General features: G+C 42.6%; 1 protein-coding gene across 3 annotated transcripts in view; it reads right to left on the bottom strand.

Moving 5' to 3' along the window:
* Nucleotides 1-24715, bottom strand: part of LOC130256852 (glypican-5-like) — a 323662-nt gene that overhangs the window by 63380 nt on the left and 235567 nt on the right. For 2 of the 3 annotated variants that reach the window (XM_056498922.1, XM_056498924.1), the window contains one exon: nucleotides 22410-22560. The exons of the other annotated variant lie outside the window; for it this stretch is intronic. In XM_056498922.1, coding sequence (XP_056354897.1) covers nucleotides 22410-22560 — 151 coding nt within the window. The remainder of the gene's footprint in view (nucleotides 1-22409; nucleotides 22561-24715) is intronic. 3 annotated transcript variants of the gene reach the window in all.

Genomic DNA, 24715 nt, shown 5'->3' with positions numbered 1-24715 from the left:
CAATGCAAACACTACACAGTCCTGCTGCTTCTCTGGATTTCTACAGCCTGTAACTCCAGGAGTGCCATGCAGAGGTGGCCATGGCAGGCTGGCTCACACCCCATGCTGCTTCCATAAAGGTTCCTCCCCACCTGGAACTCCCCAGGACTACAGCACACACTTAAATCCCTGGGTCACCTCCCCAGCAAGTGCAGCTCCTCATGTCACAATACCCTGGCATGGATGCACCTTCTAGAAAAGCAATGCAGCTTTTAAAATGTTGGAAAGATTTCACAGAGTCAACATCTGGCAGCAGTTGCCAAAATAAACACACATAGAAATATTTGTAAAATAGCTGAGGAGCACTGTGGATAATGTGGCATTATACTGGAAACAGAGCAGCATATTAATCAAGGAACAATAAAGCTTTTAATTATATTTTAAAGAGTCTCACTTAAAACCAATGCAAAACATAACTCATGTGGAATGACTGGCCTATTTCCCACTGGCTCCCTATGCCAGTTCTCCAGCTGTAAAATTAAGGAAACAAGTCTTGGGGGCATAATGAGGAAAAAAAAAGATGAAAGACTAAGGAGCTCCAATAGAGCTGTAATTGATACCATGTAAGTAGGTGGGCTAGAGATCACTATCCAAGTACTACAAAATTGTGTTTGTTTGGAAGGAAATACCACAAATATTAAGAGAGGATTTGTGGCCATCCAGTACACAACTGCAGATTCACAGGGGAAGTTGAACACCCTTCACCTTCTGTGACACACTCAGAGCTCCAGAGCTCTCCCTGGCACACCAAACCCTCTGTGGAACACTGGCACTGCTGTCTTGGGTTCAATACAGGATGTGACAGAAATGTGTATTCTGTCCCCATCTGTTAAACCAGGTGGGGCAGTGACCCTGATCTCCTGGCACATATTATCTGCTAATGGGCCATCTTTAAACCAGCTGGGCAATCATCTTTATCTTTCCCACAGCCCATCCTCCCTCCAGGAAGATATCATCTGCTGCTGGCCCATTGAGTCCCAGTGCATGACTGATAAAATTCCATCATCCCACTGGGAGATGCTCCAGCCAGGGGAGCAGCCAAGCCTTTCCTACCCAGATAAAAACTGAGGTTTGGAACATCAGAGCAGCCTTTTCCACTGGATTCCAGAGGAAAACCAGACCTTTCCACATCATCCCTGGATCTTCAGAGGAAACTGCACCTTCTCCAGGAGCACTGCTCCAGCTGAACCACATCTGCCCCTGCAGGAGGATGCAGCCACCATTGAATGGGACTGTGCCAACACCCTGACTGACTGACGGGTGTCAGCTTGGATTCTGACTCTGGCAGGGTTGGGATTGTTCTTTGTAATACTGTATTTCTATTTTAATTTTCCTAGTAAAGAACTGTTATTCCTAATTCCCATATCTTTTCCTGAGAGCCCCTTAATTTCAAAATGATAATAATTTGGAGGGAGGGGGTTTACATTCTCCATTTCAAAGAGAAGCTCCTGCCTTTATTGGAGACACCTGTCCTCCAAACCAGGACACTCTGCCTACCCACAGCCACGAGGCCACTGTCACCCACTCACTGCATCCTGTGAGAGCTGGGCTGCCAAAATTCTCCTTCTCCTTGAGCTCTGAGCAGTCAGAAAGAGATAAGGCTGTGACATGCTCCTAAAGCTGCACCAGACAGGGTATTTTACACCAAGTATCTGGAGCACACGTGATTCAAAGGAACTTTCAGACCGAAAGGAGAGAGGATTGACAGTATCTGCTGGTTTGAGGTGCTGAGAAGAGAGGCTGTCATTGTTTACTGGCAGCTACCCAAGGCCTATATGGCTCTCTGCAGCACTCACCTCATCTCCAGCTTCCACCAGGGAAGTGTAAGATTGATGGGAAGCCCTGCAAGAGCAAGGTACATCTCCACAGAAACCCACTGTGATGAAAGAATCTGCCACAGGAGATGGAGAGCAGAACAGCTGGGGCCCAGTGACACTGAGTGACACTCAACTGATGAGATGGCAGCACTGGCCACAAGCACTTTGTGAGCTCTTTGCCTTAAAACCACCCCACTGAAACCCACTCTGTTCAAAACAACCTTCCATCTTAACATTTCAGGAGAGCTATATGAAAACATCAGTACAGTAACTGCTGGAACAACTCCTTTAGATATTACCAAAATGAGTGCTCTGTGTGAACCCTTCCCCAGCCCCCACATTCCCAGTGGTTTTTCCTATTCCTATTAGAGAGACCTAAGCATTCTCTCCTCTGTAAAGCTCTAAATATTGTATTTCCTCACTATTGCACAATTCCAAAGAGGCAGGACTGCACTTTGCAGTGTGGATTTAACACACAGGACTCATGGAAGTGTTCATGGCTCTGCAGACACTCACAGTCTGGTATCACTTGAACACCTCTGGAGGCACCAAGGAAAAACATCACCCCAGCTGAACATCCAAAATGAGTGGGATATTGCAAAGCATGGAAAAGGGGATTATTAAGCAGATTCTAGTGACCAAGAAGTGTAAGGGCAGAATGTGAGACACCAAAAGTCAACCTGAGACAGCTACAGATGTGAGAGCCCATGAGCCAGATGTTCTGCAGCTGTATTTGTTAAAAGGGAACAGTAAAGCAGAAGAGGAGCTGCCTCACTGTTCACTATGTGATTATACAGTCTTTCAGATTTGGGATTATTTGTGATTATGCCAGTGGATATGCACAACTGGAAACAGAGACTGGAATGTCTTAGTAGGAAATATATATGGAAATGGCCCAATGTGCCATGTTCTATCTGGGAGAAGCATTAGAAGACAGAGATGCACCAGAAACAACCATCCATGGAATGTCTCTGATGGAAAAACACAGCAGTCCACAACTCCAGGTCTAACTGTGATTATATCAAAGTCTGTAACAAACTCTGGCTGAGGGCAGAAACACCTGCAGGGAATATGGGTAGAAACCCACAGGATTTATGCTCTGGCCTTCTAAACCTTTTAGAGCAAGAGACAGACTGTATTGCTAAAGGCTTCTCTGGTACAAACCGTGTCAGCAAGAGCCTAAAGTTATTTTCTACAGACAGGGGAAAGGTGAATCAAATTTCCAGCACTGGACAATGAACTCTTCAGCTCCAAGCAAGCAGCAGAGATTTTCCTCTTTCCAGCCAGGGCTTAACTGCAGGAATCCCTCAGTGAGAAGGCTAAAGGTTAATTTATATTTAAAAAGATACAGCCACCATCTCATGAGTAACAGGGTATTTAAACAGGGTAAAGAGCCCAGGTCAGGCACAGGAGCTCTCCTAAGGACAGGGTCCAGGCTCTGAGCAGGGCTCAGCATGTGCCCTGACACAGGCAGGATGACCAGGCAGAGATCACCCTGCTTTGGGGCACATTCATTTTTAACTCTACAACTTAACCCAGCAGCCACTTGTTGGAAAAACACTTAGGATGATCCAGGCTGACTCCAGGATCAGAGCTGCTCTGTAAATGAGCCAGGCTGGACTTTAACAGAATGAAGTAAGAAAATAGTTGCTGCCCAGGTAAAAGGCAAGAGAAGAACACTCTAGTGCTGGGACAGCAGATAAGCTCAATGGAGAGAACCTGAGTTAATTTCACTGTATTGCACAGGAGACTACACAAGGGATGCTATTATACAAAAGAATTATTCCTTATCTAATTTCTGCACACCCAGAGGATTGTGTCCAGTGCCTGCAGACAATACATCTAGGCAGAATATTAGCACACAATGCAAGAAGCAGGCTGAAAGAGAGTGCATTTTCACTAGGGCCATAATTCCACAGGAGAGTATATTTTTATGGAAAAATCCATTTTTCACTTTCACAGTGATGTTTAAGTATTGCAATACATTTTATGATCATTTCCTCAACATTAAAAATACAACTTCAAATAATACAGGGCAATAAATATGACAGTTATGAATATGATGGCAAATGAAGCAGGGATGAGTTCTGGGTTCAGTTCTTTAAGATTGGCTGATATACTGCAGCTCATTCTATGGAGCTGGCATACCTGTAAATGCTGCTTTTCCTTGGGTATTTTTTTTTCTTTCCTAGGCTTAATATTGCCAATTTCTTCTTGACTGGTGTTGGGTATTTCAGGGAGGAGAGAAGAAAAGAAATGAGGGGCAGGATGATTCCAGTTGTTGCATCTGGCACTCTGGTGACAGCTTGAAAATGACTTTTAATTAAACAAGTGTCAATTTTTAAAGTCAAGAGTAATCTGAGCCTGTAACATGCAGCTGGGAAAGCAAACAGACATTAGTTCAGCTGATAAGCACATGCTGAAGACAGGGAAAGGTGGATATTAGCTGGGATCCCACATGAGGCAGGCACTCAGAGGGATGGAGGGTGGGCAGGCACACGTGTGTGAGCACATGTGAGCAGCCAGACTGGAGCCAGAGCTGCAGCTCAGTCAGAGGCTGTCCTCAGAATGCCATCTGATTAGAAAAGCAGCTGATTTGCAAGGATAATCTGACTTCTGATGTGCCATCACCAGACACCACACCACCCTGGGCAGTAGACTGACTGCAGGACTTGCCTTAGAGTTATCAGGCAACAAAAAAACCATTTCCCTGTCCATCACCTGTCTCCCTTCAGCTCAGAGTCGGTGGCAGGAGAACACAGCTCTGCAGAGCAGGGAGCTCCACGGGCAGGCAGTGGGGAAAATCCCTTGTGATCCTCACTGCAACAGAAGGAACTCTACAGAAACCTGCTGGGTGCAAGAGAAAGCTCAGAAGGAACAAAGCTTGTTCTCACCTGCTCTAGAGCCACGAAATCAGCTGAAATTAGGCACACAAATATCCCTGACTGTAAAGCAGAGAGAAGGAAGTATTGCAGCAGCTTTTCTGTGCCTCTGGAAGGCAAACACCAGCACAGGCTCTGCACAGGGGTGAGATCAGCACTGTGTGCTCTCCCCACACTGCTGAGATCTCGTTTCTCCTCTCATCCAAAATCACTGTCAAACCAAGAGAATGCCCCTGAATGCTCCTGGTGGCAAGCCAGAGTCCAGAGGAGGTCAGGGCTCCTGCCCTGGGCAGCTGCTGCTGTCCATGCTCCACATTTGGCCAAGTCTGCCTTTCCTTTGTGGATTCCAGGCTGCAGAAACTGGAGTGTCTCAAGCTGAGAGAAAGGATGGTGTCTGGAGGATGTTGGGAAGATATTTCTGATAGGCACTGAAAGCTTGCAAAGAATTAGTGGAGAATTAGGCTGAAATGGAGTTAGGGTGCTCAGAAGGGTGTGATCAGCTGCAGCACTTCCAGGAAGGAATGCTTAAGGAAGCCAAGCCATGGAGCAGGAGCCTGGAGAAAAGGCAACACCTGCTGTCAGCAGAGCCCAGGACACCAGGAGCTTGGAGAGGGACACCAAGGGGCTGGGAAAAGGAGCAGCAGGGACAGCTGCTCTGGGAACATCCAGGGCTGTGAGCAGCAGAGGGATCTGCTGAGACACTGAGCACATTCTTTTCTGCCTGTGAAAAATGCCAGCACCTGAATCCAAAGGCACTGACAGTTCTGAGATAGTGCAGAAAATCAGTATTTAGTTTTTTACTGATAAACAATATCAAGGGAATGTTAATAAAGGACAGAAAGTGAAATGTGGGTTCACAGCTCACAGCCACCAGAGGAGCCTTGCCCTTTGGAATGTTCAGCTGCTCCCCAGGCCTTGGCACTCTGGAACAAATGTCTCCTTCCCTTGGCTCAGCCAGGAGGGTCTCCCTCCCAAGGGAACTGCCCAGCACCTGGCATTCCTCTCGTGTCCCTCAAGGAAATTCACACTTGAGACTGATGAGATCTTCAGACATACCCATCTGACAAAAGTGCCCAGGAATTTCAGATAAAAATAAGAGATTTTGAATACTGCATGGATTCTTGCTGTCTGTTGGGAAAGTGGATCATTGCACTAAGTTTTCTGTGAGAAAAATCTAAAAAGAAATAATAATAATAATAAATCCCCAAATCCTCAGGCTGAGATATTGACCTCTAGAGAGGTCAGAAGAGATGAGACCTGAGAAAATGAAAACTATGCTGGTATTTATTCACATGGCACAATTAAGGTAGTTTGAGAAAATGCACTGAAATTTAAACACTTCCTGTAAGCTGTTATACTTTAAAATCGAGGCTGTTCACAGACTGTCTTCTTCTAAAACAGAACCTTTCTTTAAAAATTTCAGTAAGTCAGAATGTTTCATTTCTCAGTCATAATTGCTAATCAGGAAGATGTGATACAATCTGCTAAATCTCAAGAGTGCTAAGATATGAAGGGCCTTTAGCAGTGGTACAGGTAATTAAGTTTGTTATGATTTTCTATATATTCTGCAGCAGAAAATCTGATTGTTCTTTTGGCAAGGGGCCATGCCTGTTCATCTTCAAAGATGACCTGTTAAAATTTTAAAATAAATATTATTTAAAGTTGAAGGTAATTTTATTTTAATAGACCACACAATACCAATGTACGTTCTTCATTACATACAGCAATTATTTTTTTTTTGCTAATACCACTGCATTGGAAATCTGTCTGATATTTTTAATACATATTCAAAAGATGGAAACACTAAAGGCAGGTGATATTAACTGAGATGACAGATCCTGTGGAGCTGTATTAACATATTGGCATACTAACAGTCTGGAATTTTATGACTGGCTGTTGTAAAGGGGAAAATTTGAAAAAGAGGAGAACTTAGCATAATTTTTTCCTAATTATTGGTATTTCTCAGCAATTTCCACAAGACATTAAGAGAAACAGTGACTGTGGGAGCTCTCCAGGGATTCTTGCTAGTTGACAGCAGAAAGAGAATGTTATTTTGGGAGGAGTTAGGGGCTCCCCATTTCTCTGGAGTGGAGGGAATACAAACCCTTTGTGCCACTGCTTGGGAGTTCCACATGGAATCAGAACTGCCCTGAGACCTAAAAATGCCATGAGTGTTTAGTATCCCCAGCTACTCTGCAGAGCTACTCTAAACTCTCATTACAGTCAGCCCAAATATGATTTATTTCATTAAACAGGAATCTACACACACCCTGATCTTAAACCTTGAGCTTTTCAGCCTGTATTCAAAACAGAGCCATGCTCAGTGCCATTAATCCACACATGCTCACACATCTGCTTCCAGCCAGCACATCCAATTAGTTTTCTTCCTCAAGGAACTGTCTCAAGTGAAGCCCCCAAGAAAGCCCTAACCACATGCATCTCACCACTTCCTGAGATTTACTCCCAACATTATTTGACAAGCTATTAGACTGAACTGGAAAAAAAAAAAAAAATATGAGTGCAACCATGCAGCTGCTTTGCTGTACAGACAGCTGTTTTAGCAGCTAAATCAAATTAAAAGTATCTGACCAGTTCTCGTGTAGAGGCTTTGTTAATTTACAGGCACAATTTGGATTTCTGGAAAATGCTTCCCGTTGTGCATTTTAAAATGATACTTTTGCTTTGGTAAATTATATTATTGAAGTCTCCAGCTCTAACAAATATGTTAAAAATAAGCCAAACATGACTCTTGGTGCACGCCATTATTAATCAGCAGTCATTTCACTTCATCATGTCTGTGTATTTTTCCTAAAAAGTATTCACTTAAGGCAATAATCAAAATAAATTTATCTACACCCTGTAACAAGCTGTTTTCCTCAGCACAGACTAACACATGTGCACTACCTTAGCCCAGTGAAGAATTTAAAAGGAAGTATTAATGCAGCATTTTCAAGGAAAAGGTGTGAGCCTCCCAGGGATGCATCAATTATTACATTACCACCTACTGCCTGGGAGTTTAGCTGTCATGCTTTTGATGATGGGCATTTTAAGGCATTAATGCTGGGCAATTTTCTCAAAATTCCTTTCAGGACAAATCTCCTTAAGCTCATAACATCTTAACACTTTCCAAGAACAAAAGCCTCCCGTTCTAGGAGAGCAGAGTTAATGCAGCCTGTGGAGGACACGTTGGTGAGGAGGGACTCAGTGAGACCCCAGGAGAACACAGATTACACAGCTGCTGAGTCTGGGGGGCAGGCAGAGGGGCCAGGCAGGCAGAGAGTGTGAATCTGCCACGGTCACACAGCTCTGCCATGGTCACAGCTCTGCCATGGTCACAGCTCTGCCAGATGTGGCTCAGCCAGGTATGGTTCTGCCAGATGTGGCTCTGTCGTGGCCCCCCAGCCCCATGGGCACTGCCAGGGCGTGGTCTGGCCCTGCACATGGAGAGTCCCAAAGAGGAGACTGGCATGGAAAATCCTGTCTCAGAAGGGAATTTAGAAGCACAAATCCCAGGAATCAATGAGATGTGTGACGTGGGTGAAGCGAAAAGAGCAGAGGACTGAACAGTCACCAGGGGAGGATTTTTGACTATTTACCTTCTAAACTTGCTGGCATTTACCCAGCAGCTGTGACCAGTGTGGAAAAGGATCACTGCAAAGACTTAACCTTAATGCTCTTCATGGGAACACAGCAAACACAGAAAAGTTACCAAAAACCAAGGCACAACACAGGAGAAAGAGCCCTTAAGTGAAGACACAGCTATGCCAGTGTTTGAGCCTTCTTTGTAACACAAGGGAACAAATAAAGAAGGATCTCTGTTTTATAATAGTCTCCTGCCTTTAAAAAATTACATTATTAAGGTGTATAATCCATAAATCCATCTAAAAAGAATGCACGTGGATGAAAGGGATTGCACTTGATGATATAAAATATAAATGGTGGATTACATTGCACTCCAGTGTCAGCAGAACATAAAGGATTTGAAAGCAATGATTTGATTTTTAGCAAGATGCAGGGAGTTTGTCCATGGTTAGTCAGAAGCATTGTACTTTACATAAATGCTTCACAAATGGTGACACAGTAATTACAGCAGCAGAAAATGGCCACTATCTGTCTGCTCTGCACTTTGCAGACTAAATAGAGATTTCATGCATAATGAATACACTTGTGTTAGCACAATTCACTTTTTCAATATTATTTTATAAGGTGAGAATAATATAAATTTTAGATCGTTATTCAAGTGTTGCATCTATTTTATCACGAGTTACATTTTTAATAAAATGCAACTTTACTTGAAGCACACATAATGTTTGCATAATCTGTGGAAGAAAATTGGCACTCGAGGAATTTATAATTCTCTTATTTCTTATAAGGCCTTTTGATGTATTCTGCAGATTGACAGGGTTTCAGTGTATTTATACAGACAGAGAAATATTTTCTGTGGTCCTGTGCTTGCTCCTTTGAATAGACTTCCTTACAGTTTGCAAAAATAAGTTTATGATTTATCTGCAGTTTCAAAAATTCATTTCAAATCTTCTTTGATACAACACACTTCCAATTTTTGTTGTGACACAGATTATGCAAATGTGCTCGATGAAGAGGATGCAAAGGGATTTTAAAGCAGAAGTTCAGCTAACAGTGCCCAGGCTGCAGTGGGAACTCAAAAGGATTTGGGGTTTGTAGTCCCATGGATGGACATTGGTTACTTGGGGCTTTTTCTGGATTCATGGAGAGGCTCCCAGTGGGCCAGGGGTGCATTTGGGTGTGATACCCACCCACTGCTGTGTCCCCATTAGTGTCACACATCTTTTTCATTTACTGACAAGCTGTCAAGGACCTGCTAGCATGTCAGGACTCTGGAACATGATTAAAGTGTTGTGTTTTTTTTTGATAAAGCTCTTTTCAGTTCATGATATCCACGTGGAGTTTATGTCAGAGTATCAGAGTACTGAAGTGTGGATGCAGCAGAATCCCTGGGGCAGGACAGAACCACCTGGGCATGAGAGGAATCCCACCAGGGCAGGAATCCCTTCTCAGCACCCAGGGACCTGAGCAGGGAGCCCTGCTCTGTGAAAATCTGCATTTCCAGCCCCACAGACTGGGGAGGGAACAACACTCACCAGTGGCTGTGGGGTGGAGACATGAAACTGTGCAGGCAATGACAGGACTGCAAGTGCTGCCCCAACATTTCAGCCTTTTTCAAACCCTGTACTGCAGTAGTGCCTAACTCCAAACTCCAAATATCATTTTTGGGTTTTTTGTGCAGATTTTAGGACTTTTCGGGCCATTTTTTGAGCGGTTTCTGGGGGATTTCTGCATTTCTTAGAGCGAATTTTTGGGGATTTTTCTGGGTTTTTAGGCTGAATTTTTTCTGGGTTTTCCTCATCATTTTTCCCAATAATCCCTGGAATTTTGACAGGTTTGGGGTGCTCCAGTTCAGATTTGGGGTGTCCAGTGACTGAATTTAGGTGTTTTTGGGGATTATTTTGGGTTTTTGGCTATTCTTGCATGGATGTTTGAGTTCTTTCTTGAGCTATTTTCCAGAAATCCTTGGAATTTGCATAGATTTGGGGTGTTTTAGTGCAGATTTGAGGACTTTTATGGCCATTTTTAGGATTATTTTGGGGGGTTTTGGCCATTCAACATGCGATTTCCACCGGATTTTTCTCCCAGCCTTTTTGCTGTTTTTTTTTTTTTTTTCCCCTCAGAAATCCCTGAAATCTGACTGCCCCAGGTGTATCTATTGAAGGTCTTTAATAAATCCCCACTTTATTCTCTTAACCTTGCCCAGCCTCTGCTCTAGGGAGCCACCCCAGTTCTTCACAGGAGGTGAGGCTGCAGAGAAGCTGTCTGGCTTTCTTACAGGGCAATATTCCTGTAAGAATATTCCACCCTGTCTGAGAGGAAAAACAGAAAACATGTGATGGTGCCAATCACAGAACTGCTCTGCAGCTACAAGAACAGCCTCCAGACCTGAGGCTTTGAATATGACACAGCCTCATGACTTGGTGCCTCTGCTGATGCTCAGGGTTTTTCTTCTGCTTTGGAAAAGCAAAACCAGGCAGCTCCTGGCTGGTTCCACACTCCAGGGCTTCCCTTGGAGGGCTGGAATGAAATCTGCATGGACAGTGGTTGGAGAGACCCTGGCAGGCAGGGATAAGGCAGAGAACTTCCAGAAAAATCCCTGAAGGTCCATGGAATGAGCAGAAGTGCAGCAGGCAGTGACCAGAGTGCCTGGAACACATGGACTCAACAGAAGGAACAAAAGGATGTTCCCATGGCTTTAATAAAAAAATGTAGAGCTCCCTGAAGAGAGAAAAACTTACTTCCAGTGAACATGAGTAGTTGGCCATTTTCAAAAATAGCATTTTTTTAATGTGTGAGTATAACATGAATATTTCAATTCCCAGGACTATTCTGCAAGTACTTGTTATGATGAGTGATAAAATGTTCCTGCTTGGTTCAATTGCACTAAACCATTGTAATGGGATTCTCTGCTTGAACTTGCAATGGAGCTCTACCCCAGATGTGGGGCTGCATCCCAGTTTTGAGAGGATACTGTATTATCAATACTGGAGTTTCAAATGCAGTTGTGACCTCTGTAAATTAGATAAATCAGGATATTACAAAAAGACACTGTCCCAGCTGTTTAACCTGAACCAATGGAATTTCTGTGCTTTGGCTCAGCTCATTGCTGCAGATCACTGTGGGCAGCATCTCTGTCAAAAGAGTAAGTGAATTAAGTCAAAAGCAAAATCCCCAGTGATAATTATTGGGTCAGAATCAGGCCAAACTCCCCATCTTGTTTTCTTCTGGCTTTTAAATTCTTGTGGATTTTAGAATGCAATGCCTTTAAATCAAGAAGAACTTTCTGGCTAAAAATACCAAGCTTACTATTCATTATTATTATTATTATTATTATTATTTGCAGGGGGCAAAATATTCCAGCTTGAATTACTATTTTCCCTTTGTGTTCAAAACCTACAAAAACATCCCCTGAAATTAACATTCTTCCAACTGCATATGTACAACAAATGTTTCCATTTTTCAAAATGAAACCTTTTCGATAGAGAAACAAATTTGTGTTTTTTTTTTTTCTTTTTTAATAAGAAGAAAACTGCTTTTCCCCCATCAGCTCTACTGTTTTTCTACTGTGTGAGATTTATCCTGATGGAGTTCAGCCCAGGGCTCTGTGTTTGCCCCTCCATGTTCAGGTTCCTGCCACTGCTCTGTGCTGGCTGTCACAGCAGTGTCCTGTGTGTGCTGCAGCTCCATACATATTTAAACAGGCTGTTGCTTTACAAGCACATGTTCAGAAGATTTTATCTAATCAAATTTTAAATAGGAAATTACTTGTCTGACTTCACATCAGAAAGCTATTCCTTTCCCTGCTGCTCCAGACTGGGGTATTAGGACCTCTCTGCTAAATGGTCAGCAGCGTGTCTGAGTCACCAGTCCTCATTCTGGGCTGGAAATATCAGATGATGGTTTATTACCAGGCAGTTGCAACTCTTTAATCTCTTTAATTTGGAGAGGAATGGCAAATAGTTTGGAAAGCTGAGAATTTCTAAGTTTCTCAGTGCCAAGTAACAGCTTTATCAGTTGATTTCAGTGCCTCCCTCCACTTGCTGGTGATTCCAAGAGGTTTTCATGCCCACACTGACCCAGTTCTGCTCATCTCTGTGAATTAACTGCTAACTGTGGGCAGCAATTCCATGGTGAATGGGCTAAAGCTGTGATGGTGAGAATGTTCAATGACTTTTACAAGTAAATTGAATAAACTTTGAAAGAGTAGTTGTTGCCTGGTGTGCTACCTGCCTCACCACTGTTTAACATTCCTGCCTCACCTGGACCTCAGGTAGAGTTTATGACCTGCACAGTGACAGAAATGGTTCTGCCTGCACATCCAAAAATTGGAGTTTAGTCCCCAGAGTACCCAGTTACTGCTCTCACCTGTTCCAAAATGCTAATTCCATTTCCCAGACCAATGTGTCTCACCCTTTCTGGGCAATGGAGCTGCCCAGGCAGTTTATTGGTGCAAGGGAGGTTTACTTGTGCAAATCACACCTGGATCAAAAATGTGCATCATTTCAGAAAGCATTAAAGCAAGAAATGGACTTAAATCTCACTGAAATGAAGACTAAAAATAGAATTGTTTATTTAGAAGATGAACAAACTAATGTGACACAAGATGCATCAAGAAATTTAAAAAAAAACAAATCAAAACAATTTTCTTTCAAAGAAAGAAATACCTTTTTGTCATATTCAAAGGTTGGTTGGTTCTTTATAGTTTTTCACTTCAGAAACAATTCAAATTTGGCTTGACAAACTATTAGGCATTCAGAGAAGAGCAGGCACAATGGGTTGATTAAAGAAGACAGCCTAAAGAACTTTGGACAATCTGTCTAAATCCTAAAAGACAGGAAGACAAGGAAAGAAAACATTTTCTGATTGTGATATTTAGGAGGCAGAACTAGGAATAGAATGTAATTTGGAAAAAATAAGAGCTTCTGATACAAGTAAACACGAGGGGCAATTACTGGAGGCAAAGAGAGGAAACCAGACTAACAACAGTGTTAGAGGTGCTGTACTTTTCCATCACTGAGAGCTGTGATGATGACCCTCAGTCATCCATCAATCAGGGACCTCACCCTGCTTGTGCAGATTCAGCACCTCATATAAACCAAAAAAGGTTTCTAAGTTCCCCCTTTTGCAAGTTCAATCTGGTTCCTGAGTTTGGGGCTACTGGAGGATGCCAGAGCCCAACACTCCCCAAAAGGTCCCTGAAAGGTCCCACTGTCCTGTCCAAAGTGGAGATTTCAGGGAAATAGCACTTGACTGCTTTCAGGGTCAGAAATAAACACTCTGAAAAACTGCAGGCAGGAGACACTGTGGGATAACCAGATGCAAAATCACCTGCTGAGGAATAATGTGCTTAATCTTTGAACACTTTTCAGGGAAAGTATTTAAGTACATGCAAGATCATCAGCTGGTTTAAGTTATTTTAAAGTACCTTGATCTCAGGCAGCCAGATCCAGCCCTATAAATTCTTGATCCTGTTGATATGTCACATACTTTAGCCTGAAGTTCTGTTCTTTTTGTAGTAAATTGAGTCTTGAGTACAGAGCAGTTGTGCTGTGCTCTCTGTTACTGTGAAAATAAACTGTGCTTTCTTTCAGGGTACTCTTTTGATCCTAAATTTCTCAGCTGAGACATTCTGATGGCATATCTGCTGGCTTCAGGCACAAGAGAACTCTTTTAAGGAGTGTTATTTTACCTTAAAATGGACAAGCAAGGAATAGAAAACCTCCAAATGTGCACCTGATGTACTCAAGGCAGCTTCTCCCCAAAAGCAAAGACAAAACACTCCCAAGAAACAATGGCTCAAGAGAGGGAGGGTGGAGGGAAAATAAACCTCCTCTAAAAGAACAGCAACTGCTTAGGCTTTCCTTATGAATCATAAAACAAGGGAAGGTATCAGCAGGGAGAGACAGAAAGTGCATTTTCATTTGTTCATTATTTCCACTGCCAAGCAGCTGCACTACCTGCCTTTCACTTGTTGTGTGCAATGAGAGATGACAGAGGGCTCCTTAAAGCCTCTAAGGTTGCAGTAATTCATAACCTTGCCTTAATTAACCCAGCAGAATTGATCTTTGGGAGAAACAAGGCCCAGCTTTGATTTTAGTCTCCTCCTTCCTTGGAGAAGAGTGAGGAGGGAAGGTGGCAGAGGTGCAGCACAAGGAGCTCTGGCCAGGTAAGTGCTCTTCCCTTGGGGGGCACAAAAACCAGCTGGACATTTGCCTTGGGCTTGCAGGGTTGTTTTGGTAACTTATAATCTAATGGCATTAATATTTTAAAGGGAGCTTTCATTAAATGAGTTATCTGTATTGGAGAAATTCAAAGGACCATTCATTGTTAACTCCTCTTAATTAATTTTGGCTTTATGGTGCTTTGGGGGCAGATTGCCTTAGCCTTCACATTTATCCTGTCACTGTGTGACACAACCAAGATATCTGAGCTCTTTAGGTGAATTCCTTGTCAGAAGGAGCTAAACCACACCTCTGATGAGAGCTCTGTGTGAAGGACTGGTTTTATTCTCCCTTTAGCTTGGCCTGGGACTCTGGGTGCCAGCCTGCTCCTTGCAGATGACATTCTCAGGAAAAAGCACTTTTGGGGTCCAAGTATCCACCTGCTCTCACAGCCTGAATCAAGATGTTCTGCTTCATGTGTTTAGCAATGCCATTTTTCTTAAAAACCTGTCTTTTTCATATTTTAGCCATCAAACACCAAGTTGCTCCTTTTTGTTCTTTCTCTTTGATTATGGTCCTGTTTGGGACCATTCAGCTTTGTGACATTTCTGTTTAAAAGAAGTCCTTTCTATTAATACCTGTGAGAAATGCTCCAGAGAGGGAACTCATTGGAAAATGACAGCAGTGAGTTTTCAGTTTAGGGCTGTTTTGAAAACCCAGCCCAGAGATAGATAGAATTACTCCTGTGGAAAGTAACCAGATAAAATACTGCTGACAAGGGCAGTGAAAATTGTTCTGCTGTCATAAGTATGTTCAAGGGACAGAGATTACTGGTAATATTTTTAATAGGAAATTGGTAAAAGGGCATTACCCTTCAGTGATCTCCAGTGCAGCCCCTGATAGCTGCTTATCCAGAACTACTGCAAACACTTAAGCCCCAAATGTCTTTATCTTGATCTCTCCAATGTTTAATTTCCTCCTACACAACATGCATTGGAAGACTTAAGGTACCCTAAGCAACTAAAATGCTTTACCTTTTAATTTTGTCTAAATGGTGCTAAGATGATCAGAAATGTGCTGTAATTTATATTTCTCTGGTGAAATGGTAAAATTGCATTTCCTCAATTACCATTTTACCTCTGTGAAGGCACCAGAGATAGCACCAAAGCTGTTCAGAGAGTCACAGAGGTCTGTTATTCCTCCAGCTACTGCTCTGATCAGCTTTAGGAGAAATTCCTGCAGGGGATGTGTTTATCTGGTCATGCAGAAAGTCATTTCTACAGCTTGGCAGAAACTCCTGTCTTGAATGGATCTAAGCAGGAGCCCTGGTGGTGCTGGGAACTCTTAACTCAAGTCTAGGAGTGAGAATCTGAAGGAACTGAAATCCCATTCCTTTACACCTCCAACTGTCATGTAAATGCTGAGGCTGAGGAAGGTTGAGGAATAATTCCAAGATTCTTCTTCTGTTCATTCCAGTTAAAAACATACATAAGTGTAATGCAGAACTCTAAACAACAAAAAATAACTTATTCCTTTATTGGCAGATTATAAAATAGATTTACCCAGGGACAGAGATAAGGAAACCTCCTTCCCTCTCTTTTTTAACACTCTTCTTGTCTGAAGCCCCTCTGAGCTGCCCTCTGATCCCAGCTGCACAGAGCAGAGCCTGCAGGAAATGTCACTGCCACCCAGAGAATCTCAGCCAAGTGCACCCAGGAGGGAACATGGGACATCACTGTGACATGCAAGTAACTCATCTCAGGACCAGACCTTCCCAAGTTCCAATAAACAATCAAAAATCTGTACTTTTCATCTCAATTATTTAGGTTTCTCTGGTTTTCTCTGCTCCCATGTCTCTTCCCAAACTGTACCCTAAAACAGAAGCCACAGACAGAAATCTGCCAGCTGTGGAACGACCACTCACTCTCCCCCACACTTGCTGACCCTGGCAGGGTTTGCTTCTGCTCCCCTTGACAGAGGCTCATGTCTCTACCACCCCAAATGCCAAGCACAAGGTGGAGTTCTCCTGGAATATCAAACTTCTGTAAGGGTTTAACCTGTACTGAACTGCCCTGAGGACAGAATGAGGCATTTACAGTGAGGGCAATCTAGGAATTTATAGGCTGTCTAAAACCAGAGCTGGAGATAAAATGTCTTGAGCAACAAAGGATGTAGAAAAATGGCTCTGCAAGGCAGCAGGGTGGGGAGGAGATGTGATGGAGAGGTTTCTCTAGGCAGGAAGACAGAAGACACTGAAAATGCAGCATTTCTGTGAGCCAGGATCATCTGTGAGGACATGTGGCAATGAGAAGCTGATGAGCATGGCTGACTGCCAGCAGATATTATGATCTCAGAATATTGATGTTTTGTACTAATAATTACAAAATCAGCAGCTGTACAACTGTGTATTTGGATAAATACAAGTGTAAGTGCATCCTGTGACAAGGTGAATGGAAATGAAGTATGATTAAAATGACAGGTCACACAGAAATACTGATGCCAAGAAAAGACAGACAAGCTGGGAGAATGATAACATAATAAAGCATTAAAGAGTCTTGATATTCAAAAGGAAAAAAATGATAATGAAAACATTCATAAGCAGTCAGAGAAATGCATTAACTTTCCATTGCTGTTGAAAGCAGATACAGATCAGACAGAAGACAATAAGAAAAAAGAAAATTTACTTGTCTGCACTTGTAAAGGCATACTGGGGCAAAAATGCATCCTTCTCAGAAGCCCTAAATAAGAAATCTACAACCAGGATACTCTGAAAGATAAGCAGAAAAATGGGGATTGTCTACAGAGCCAAGAAGAAAGCCAAGAGTTGGAATCATGTCATCTGAATGTTCCAAGTAGATTTGTTATAGATTCCCACACAGGCAATAATCTGTGACAATAAGAAGGATGCCCAGCTGGGATGTCTGAAATCTGAAAGTTCTTGTTAAAGGGAGGGAGCTTCATGAAGGAACTAGGAAGAAGCACAGAAGAAAATTGTTACTGGGATTAGGTAAGCCTTTGGCAAAAATCACAGTAATAAAACACATTTAACCCAGAGTCATGGTCAGAGTCTGGCTGGGATGTCCCAGGATGTGTTTTTATTGAATGCCTGCACTGACAGACACAACTGAAAGTACTGTATGAAATCAGCTGTGCCTGAGGGTCAGCACTGCTCAGGCATGGATACTCCATGGATTCCCACTGCTTTGGGGATGGGGACACAGCAGAACCTGTCTCTGTGTGAGCAAGGCAGGGAGCCAGGAGAAAGGACAGCTCCACATTTCCATTGCCCACCCAATGCTCTCAAGTTTCAAGGCATGTCAGGAGGAGTGGGGCTCACACCTGTCCCACTTGAGCTTTTTGAGCCACATACAGATTCTGACCTCAGAGAGATGAATCTGGTGCAAAGACTAAAGTTCAAGTGCACCAGACACCTGGGGTTGAGAGGAATGTTGGATTTGTCTTTACAAACAAGCTCTGGGCCTGCTGGTAGGTAAGCCTAGCACTGAGAGATAAAAGAAACATTGGGAAGGATTCCATTGATTGATGAATGGAAAAAGAAATTTGCCTTTACAAACCAACTCTAGGTTTGCTGATAAACGAAAATGGATATTGGAAGATGAAAGAAGCAATGGGGAAAACTATGAATTGTATAAGTATTAAAAATTAAAAGGGAGGGTTATACATTAGAGGGGAATCTCAGATATCAGGCATTCTGTACCTCTCAAGCAGCTCAGCCAGTGGGGAAAGAGAGAGGGAAATATGGCCAGGAAATTGGGATAAAAGGAGGCTGAATCCTCTAAAAATTTGAGAGATCCCAGGGGAATGTCCCATGGCCTCTCCCTTTATTGGAATAAAGTAAAAGGACTCCTCTGTCTCCTTTTTGGACATAAACCTCTGGTGTTTGTGGATTAATTTTCCTGACACTTGGGTTAATGTCTGTCTTGCACTGGCTGTGTGCAGCATCAGACACAGAGATGCAGAACACCTGGGATTCCCAGCAGGTGAGCTCAGAGTGGGGTCAGCACAACCTTCTCCACCACAGCTTCCACTCAGCACTTTGGCCTTGCTCTAAACACAGCTTTAAACCTGCCTGTGGCCTAAACAACCCCTCCACCTTTGTTCAGGAGTGAACCACCTGATGGTTTCTCTGAGGTTGTCATTGCTTGGGTGGAGGCTCATCACAACACAGAGCTGGGAACTGGAGCTCCTTGCACAGACTTCCTTCTCTTCTCACCAGCCACGTTCTCTGAGAAGGAGGCAGCAGAGGCAGGACCCAGTGTGGATCTGCTGCTCTCTCTCCATGAGCAGCAGGACTCTCACTGCTCTCCCTCAGTCCTGCAGGGCACTGAGCAACCCCTGCTCTGCCCCAGCAGCACCTCCATAAGGACCAAGGAACAAGGACCTACAACAGGGACCCACACTGTGATCAGAGCCATGGTTCTGTGAGCAAGGCTCAGCCTAAGATGCTGCTCTGCCCTCCTGCCCAGAAACCTGCAGGACTGCAGCAGGGCAAACCACAGAGCAACTTCCCCATCCACGCTCAAGATTTATATGGCTGGCTTTCCTCTCCTTAAATCTCTCCTAACAAAGCTTTGTTCCAAGATGATTCACAGATGTTGTCATTAAAAAGTTGGTACTTGCCAACAAATAACACATGGGCCTGCTTGAGAAACTGCTGTTCCCACAGCTTTCCCCAGGAAGAGATCCTCAGGGTAATTGGTAAGGCCTGTGAGAATGGGACATTATAAAGCATCTCCTACCATCCATAATTTTTGAAGAGAATTCTGGTTTCCTGAGAATTTATCTTGTTCATATAAAAATCACTTGGATAAGCACACATGATATAGAATAGATAATTAAGCCCATTATCGTTAAATAAGTGTTGATCTTTTCAGGTAACTGAATGGGGCAAGCAAAGACTTATTTGCAACAAAGATAAACAAAATCCCAGCACTAGCTAATAGACAGCCAGGTATCTTAATTACAGACATAAAATAAAATGATTAATTGATATGCAGGCATGAGTCTCAGAGGCCAGAAGGTGACCAAAAAAAGGACAGGATTGTGCTGTCCACTGCAGGATGAGCTGAACTACAGAGACAGAAAACCCCAAGCAAAAGGGAATAAAAACCAAAAGAGGGAAAAAGGTGTTACAATGACCTGGCTGGAATATAAATACAGAATCATTTCTGTGCTCAGCCACTCAGGACATGCTGAAATCCAAAACCCAGGAGCCCAGCCCTCTGCTAGAGCTTGGAAAAACACAATGGATAATCAGCAGTGGGCCCCATCTGGGGAGATCTTAACAAATAGCTATGGACAGCTATGTTTCATGATGGTAACTCATACATTGAAGAAATTCTTGGCCATTTATCAGTAAAGAAAAGGCTTTTTTTCTTCTTTTTTTCTTCTTTTTCCTTCTTTTTTTTTTTTTCTTCTTTTTTTCTTATTTTTTTCTTCTTTTTTTCAGTGGTAGGTGGAAAGAAATGAGCATTCAGTAGGTTTTCAAAAACTAAAAGCAATTTCAGTCTTTTGCAATGCTCTCAACACATAGAGCAGTAAATATAATTTTCATATAGTTTTGAATAAATGACAGATGTAGTACATATTTACTACAGTCTCAATTCCACAATTTAGAGGCTGACATTGAAATGTTTTCCTCTGTTTTTCATGGGCTTGTTGTTAAAATCATGACTGCTCTGCCAAAAAGTCTGTGTTTGGAAAGGCTTTTATTTCTTCTTTATTCCTTTAGTTCTGCTGTGTGGCTCCATGCTCCAACATGCCCTGAAGAGCTCTGGTGTTTCATTTGTGTCCCCCCTCACCTATAAGGGACATTCCCACTGATTTCACCTCCCTCCAAATCAGGGCTCCATTTGGGATTTAGCTTTAGGACTCAATTTCCAGGCAAGCAGGGAACAGGCAATGCTGTCATATTCCACTAAACAACAGGAAGATGGACTGGATGGATTTGAAGCTTAGGAAATGCAACTGCCAACATCATCTTACAGACACACAGCAAGGGGAAATTCAACTAATCTCATGTTTGTTTTTCTTTAACATTCTGTTAAAGCAAAGCAGCTCCATAATGAGATTACTGCATTTTATCTCTTAATTGTATCCAGATATGGAAAAGAGATTTACTGCTAGTGGCTTGTATACAGTACAATATTTTAAAGCTAATTATGCTAGAGCATTACTATTGTCACACAATGAAATACTTATTCTTCTGTTATGAATCAATACCATTTTCTAAAATATATTGTAACTACCTTTTTAATTGGATATACACCCTGCTAAATTCTGAAACAACCACTTATATAAATATAATTATTTTAAATCCAGGATGATATCAGCATAAGATATTTTAATTAAATAGATTGCAAAAAGAGGAGAAAAAGTGACATTAAGTAGCTTTCCATTATTAATGCCAGCTGAAAGTCAAGCCTTGAAAGCATTCAAGTTTTTATTTTTGAACTCTGCCATTGTCCATGGAAGCATGGATACACATCCTCCCCAACTGGTGCATTAATAGCTTGATTGTTCATTGAAGAGTACCAAGCACCTGGCTTTTGTTTCTATTACTCCACACAGAGAGGAAATCATATTACAGTATTTATCTTCCTAAAGCCCCAGGGTCTAAAACCTCTACATTTCTTTTCTTTGCTTATGGATGAAATAGAGTAAACAATTAAATAGTTAAGCAAAGAGTTCTAAAATAATATTGTATCCACATTCCTTTGTTCAAAAATATTGGTGAGTAGATGGTGAAAACCTCTGCTTGATCTGTCAGTTGTAATTATTCAATGATTTTTAAAAACAGTGTCCCCATGTGATGATACCCTGATGATACAGGCCATCAGTGCAAACTAAAATTCAAGTGTTTGTAAGCTGGTACTGCAACTACCTGTAACACACAAAGTACATCTTTAAGCTTGGTTTTCCTAAACAAATATTCACAATATGGACAGCTGAAGTCTTGACCACAAGCTGATCACAGCATGTTTCAAATCTTACCTGAGGATGAGACACCTCTTTCCCCTCTCCACCCAGTGGCAAAGGGACAAGGAAAGGCATTTGTTTATCTCAGCAGAACCAACAGCAGTTTAAAACCTACCTGAGCTCCAGCCATCCAAATGAGCACCCTTACACCTGTATTTCATGTATTTACACATCCAATCCACATCACATGTACACTACAGTAAATTAAACCAGTTACATTTTAGTGAGGTAAAATGAATCAAAACTTAGAGATGAGGTAAACCAATAATATCAAGTATTTAGAAACATCTTACTTCTTATTAAGTTACTGAAAGGATTTAACCACATATTATATTGCCAGTATCTTGGTGGAAGGTGTTAGATTCTGAAGTTGATTCTACACTTGATGACATATTATCCAAGTAATTCAGTGAATAAATACTGCATAATGCAATATCTGAGACTATAAAGAAATTTCATTTAACCAGCAGCTCACCATTAGGAAAAACCTCACAGTATTTCCTATGTTTTTTTCAAGGATATATACATTGAGCCAACTCTGGATCATCCTTCAGTATCATTTTACAATAAATAAATGTTCATGTTAACACTTAGCATACTGTAGAAGGTTATCAATTTTCTATTTATCTGAAGAGCCCACACTATCTAGGAAGGCTCTTCAGCATTCCTGTGATCCAGATTTCACTGCAGACATTATTCACTCTACATTTAAGTCTTTTATCTGCATGCCAAGTGTTAAATTATATTGGGTTGCTGTCTTTATCATTCTATTTTCACTGCAGCTCTTCACAGATTAAGATTCAAATCCTTTGAATTTAGCAGGATTCTGACAGCAATTCAAGCAGTGTAATTCCTAGCTCTGCCCAGCTGATTGTGACCGAGGAGTTCCTCAGCTGCCCAGTGGCTGCAGCAGCTGTGCTTACCTGCTGTGTGCACGCTGTCCCCGGATCCCTGGCAGCCATCCTCATCATCACAGTCCCCGCTGGACTCCATCTCCTGGCTCCTTCCACCCCCACTGCCAGCATCTCGGGGTCCCCATCTCTCCAGCTTCAGCCTGGCCTTCTCAGCATCCAGCTGAAATGGAAAGAGTGACAAACCAGCCATGGTCAGACTGGGACACAGCTCCTAACCCTGTACTGGCACCCAGCTGCTTTAGAGCAGCTCCTCCACTTGAGGCTGTTTCTGGCAATGGCATTCAAATATTTTGGAAAAACAAACTATGCAACCAAATGTGCACCAAGGCACTTACCAAACTTTTAATTGAAAACATCACATCGTCTACCAGGACCACCACAGGAGTGCTGTTCCTACAGCTCTTCCTTTGCCAGCCACAGTGTGGGGAGCACTTGTTAATGCTGGTACAATCTGCCAGCTGTCCAAGCACTGTTTTGAGGGATTTACAGCTGAACACCACCACAAACTTCACAGCTGAGGGCATTTGCTACTTTTCATGATGGGCTTGGTCACTTGGAAACCCTGCCCCTGGATATGGCTTTTAAAATGCTGCCATTTAAGATGCCTGTTCCAGCTGCAAGTTGTGCATTACATTTCACTTGAAATATTTCCAGGACTGAGCACAGAATAAGAAAACCTTTTCTAAAATAAATCTAAGTCTATCACACCAGTCATGCTTGCTCTAACAGCGTATTACCTCCTAAAACTCAGCTTTTTGATCTTTAGATAACTCTTTTTCCTGCTGTCACCACAAACAGCTGCCTACTATTAGCACTGTGGAAATAAATGATTTTTCAGCTCACTGGTAGTTCCAAAAGATGAAAAATTCCATTTCCTTGGGAGTGAATCTAAACTCAACCTGTGCAGGGCACACAAAGAGCAGCACTATCTGGGGAAAAAAAAAAAACCAAACCAAAAGGCTTAGACTGTGTTATAAGGCAAATATTCATCAAACAAGGATGGTCCAGGAGAAGCCTGAAGCTTTGCCCACACCTGAGAAACATGGACCAAATGGAAAGACTTTGTACTGCCCTGAGAGCCTCTGCACTGCTGCCAGATTGTGGATCTATCCAATACCCTCCACAAAAGATTCTTCCTCCCAAAGTACTCCAGATCCATTTCAGGCTTTGTGATCTGCTTCAACCCAGAGGACTGATTATTCTTGGTACTGAGCAAAATGTGCTTTGAAATGTAACACTTAGGAGACTCGAGCTCTGAAAAGGAGCTGTTCTGGGAGCTGGGGGTGAGGTGGAGCACAGCACTAACACAATTGTATTAACTGGGCTGAAAGGATGGTGATGGATGCAGCAATTTCTCTGCAGTGGGAAGCTTTGTGTCACAGCCTCCTCCTTGTTCAGGGGCTGGGAGCTGCCACCCTCCACTCCAGGGCTGACAAATGCTTGGAGCAGCACAGCAGAGCCGGTTCTGTGGAACAACAGATGCCAACCTCCACAAGACACAACTCAGGAAATTCTGCCCCCTTGCACTGGAGAGCTCAGTTTGCTCCTTCTGAAGGCACAAATAACTGCACAGTGCAGTGGGAGGATCAGTAAGGGGGAGGAGAGGGTATGGACTCGAGTGGGGAAGAGCATTGAAAACTCTCTGATTGTTACTGCATGTCTGTTTTTTATAAACAAGTTGCTTAATGTTGAGCCTTGGTATTCACAGCCATACAGACTGATGTCATGGCAATACAAAACAACATTTTGTTAAACAATTGGAAAATTTTGCCTATGAGGGAGAAAGATAACTCAGTTCTTTCACAAATTTATTATGTCCTGACCATATTAGAAAAGACTCATTCATTCTTAGTTTTAATTCTTCAGAATGAAAAGAAATGGCTAAGTGGCAAACAGAACAGACACAAAATTTAATAAAGGCTTTTAATGGCTGTTTGCAAGTCAGAGCAGAAATGTTTGCTGCCTGTCAAGCATTCCTTTGCAAAAATCTGATTTCATTCACTGCCCATGGCTTAAATCCTGACCTCTGCTCAAAACAAGCAATACTTGAACAAAATGGAGGAAGCTGAGCTCTCCAGCACGGTGCACTGCAGCACTTCTGGGCTCTGGTGCCTTCACTGCAGCAAGGGAGGAGCCCAGATCCCATCTCCTCTGTATCTCTGAAGGTGCATCCAGCAGATGAGGGGCCACCAAATTTCCCAGAGCCCTGATATCCAGGTTCACCATTCCCACTTCACATCAACCAACCCTTCTCACCTGGGATACCCTTTGCCAGCCTCTCCACAACAGGGTTTTATGTCCTGTGGTTAGAACCA

The sequence above is a fragment of the Oenanthe melanoleuca genome, chromosome 9 (assembly GCF_029582105.1).
Source record: "Oenanthe melanoleuca isolate GR-GAL-2019-014 chromosome 9, OMel1.0, whole genome shotgun sequence".
Lineage (NCBI taxonomy): Eukaryota > Metazoa > Chordata > Aves > Passeriformes > Muscicapidae > Oenanthe > Oenanthe melanoleuca.
The sequence above is the reverse complement of the archived record's forward strand: the minus strand, read 5'-3'. Positions and strand labels throughout refer to the sequence as shown.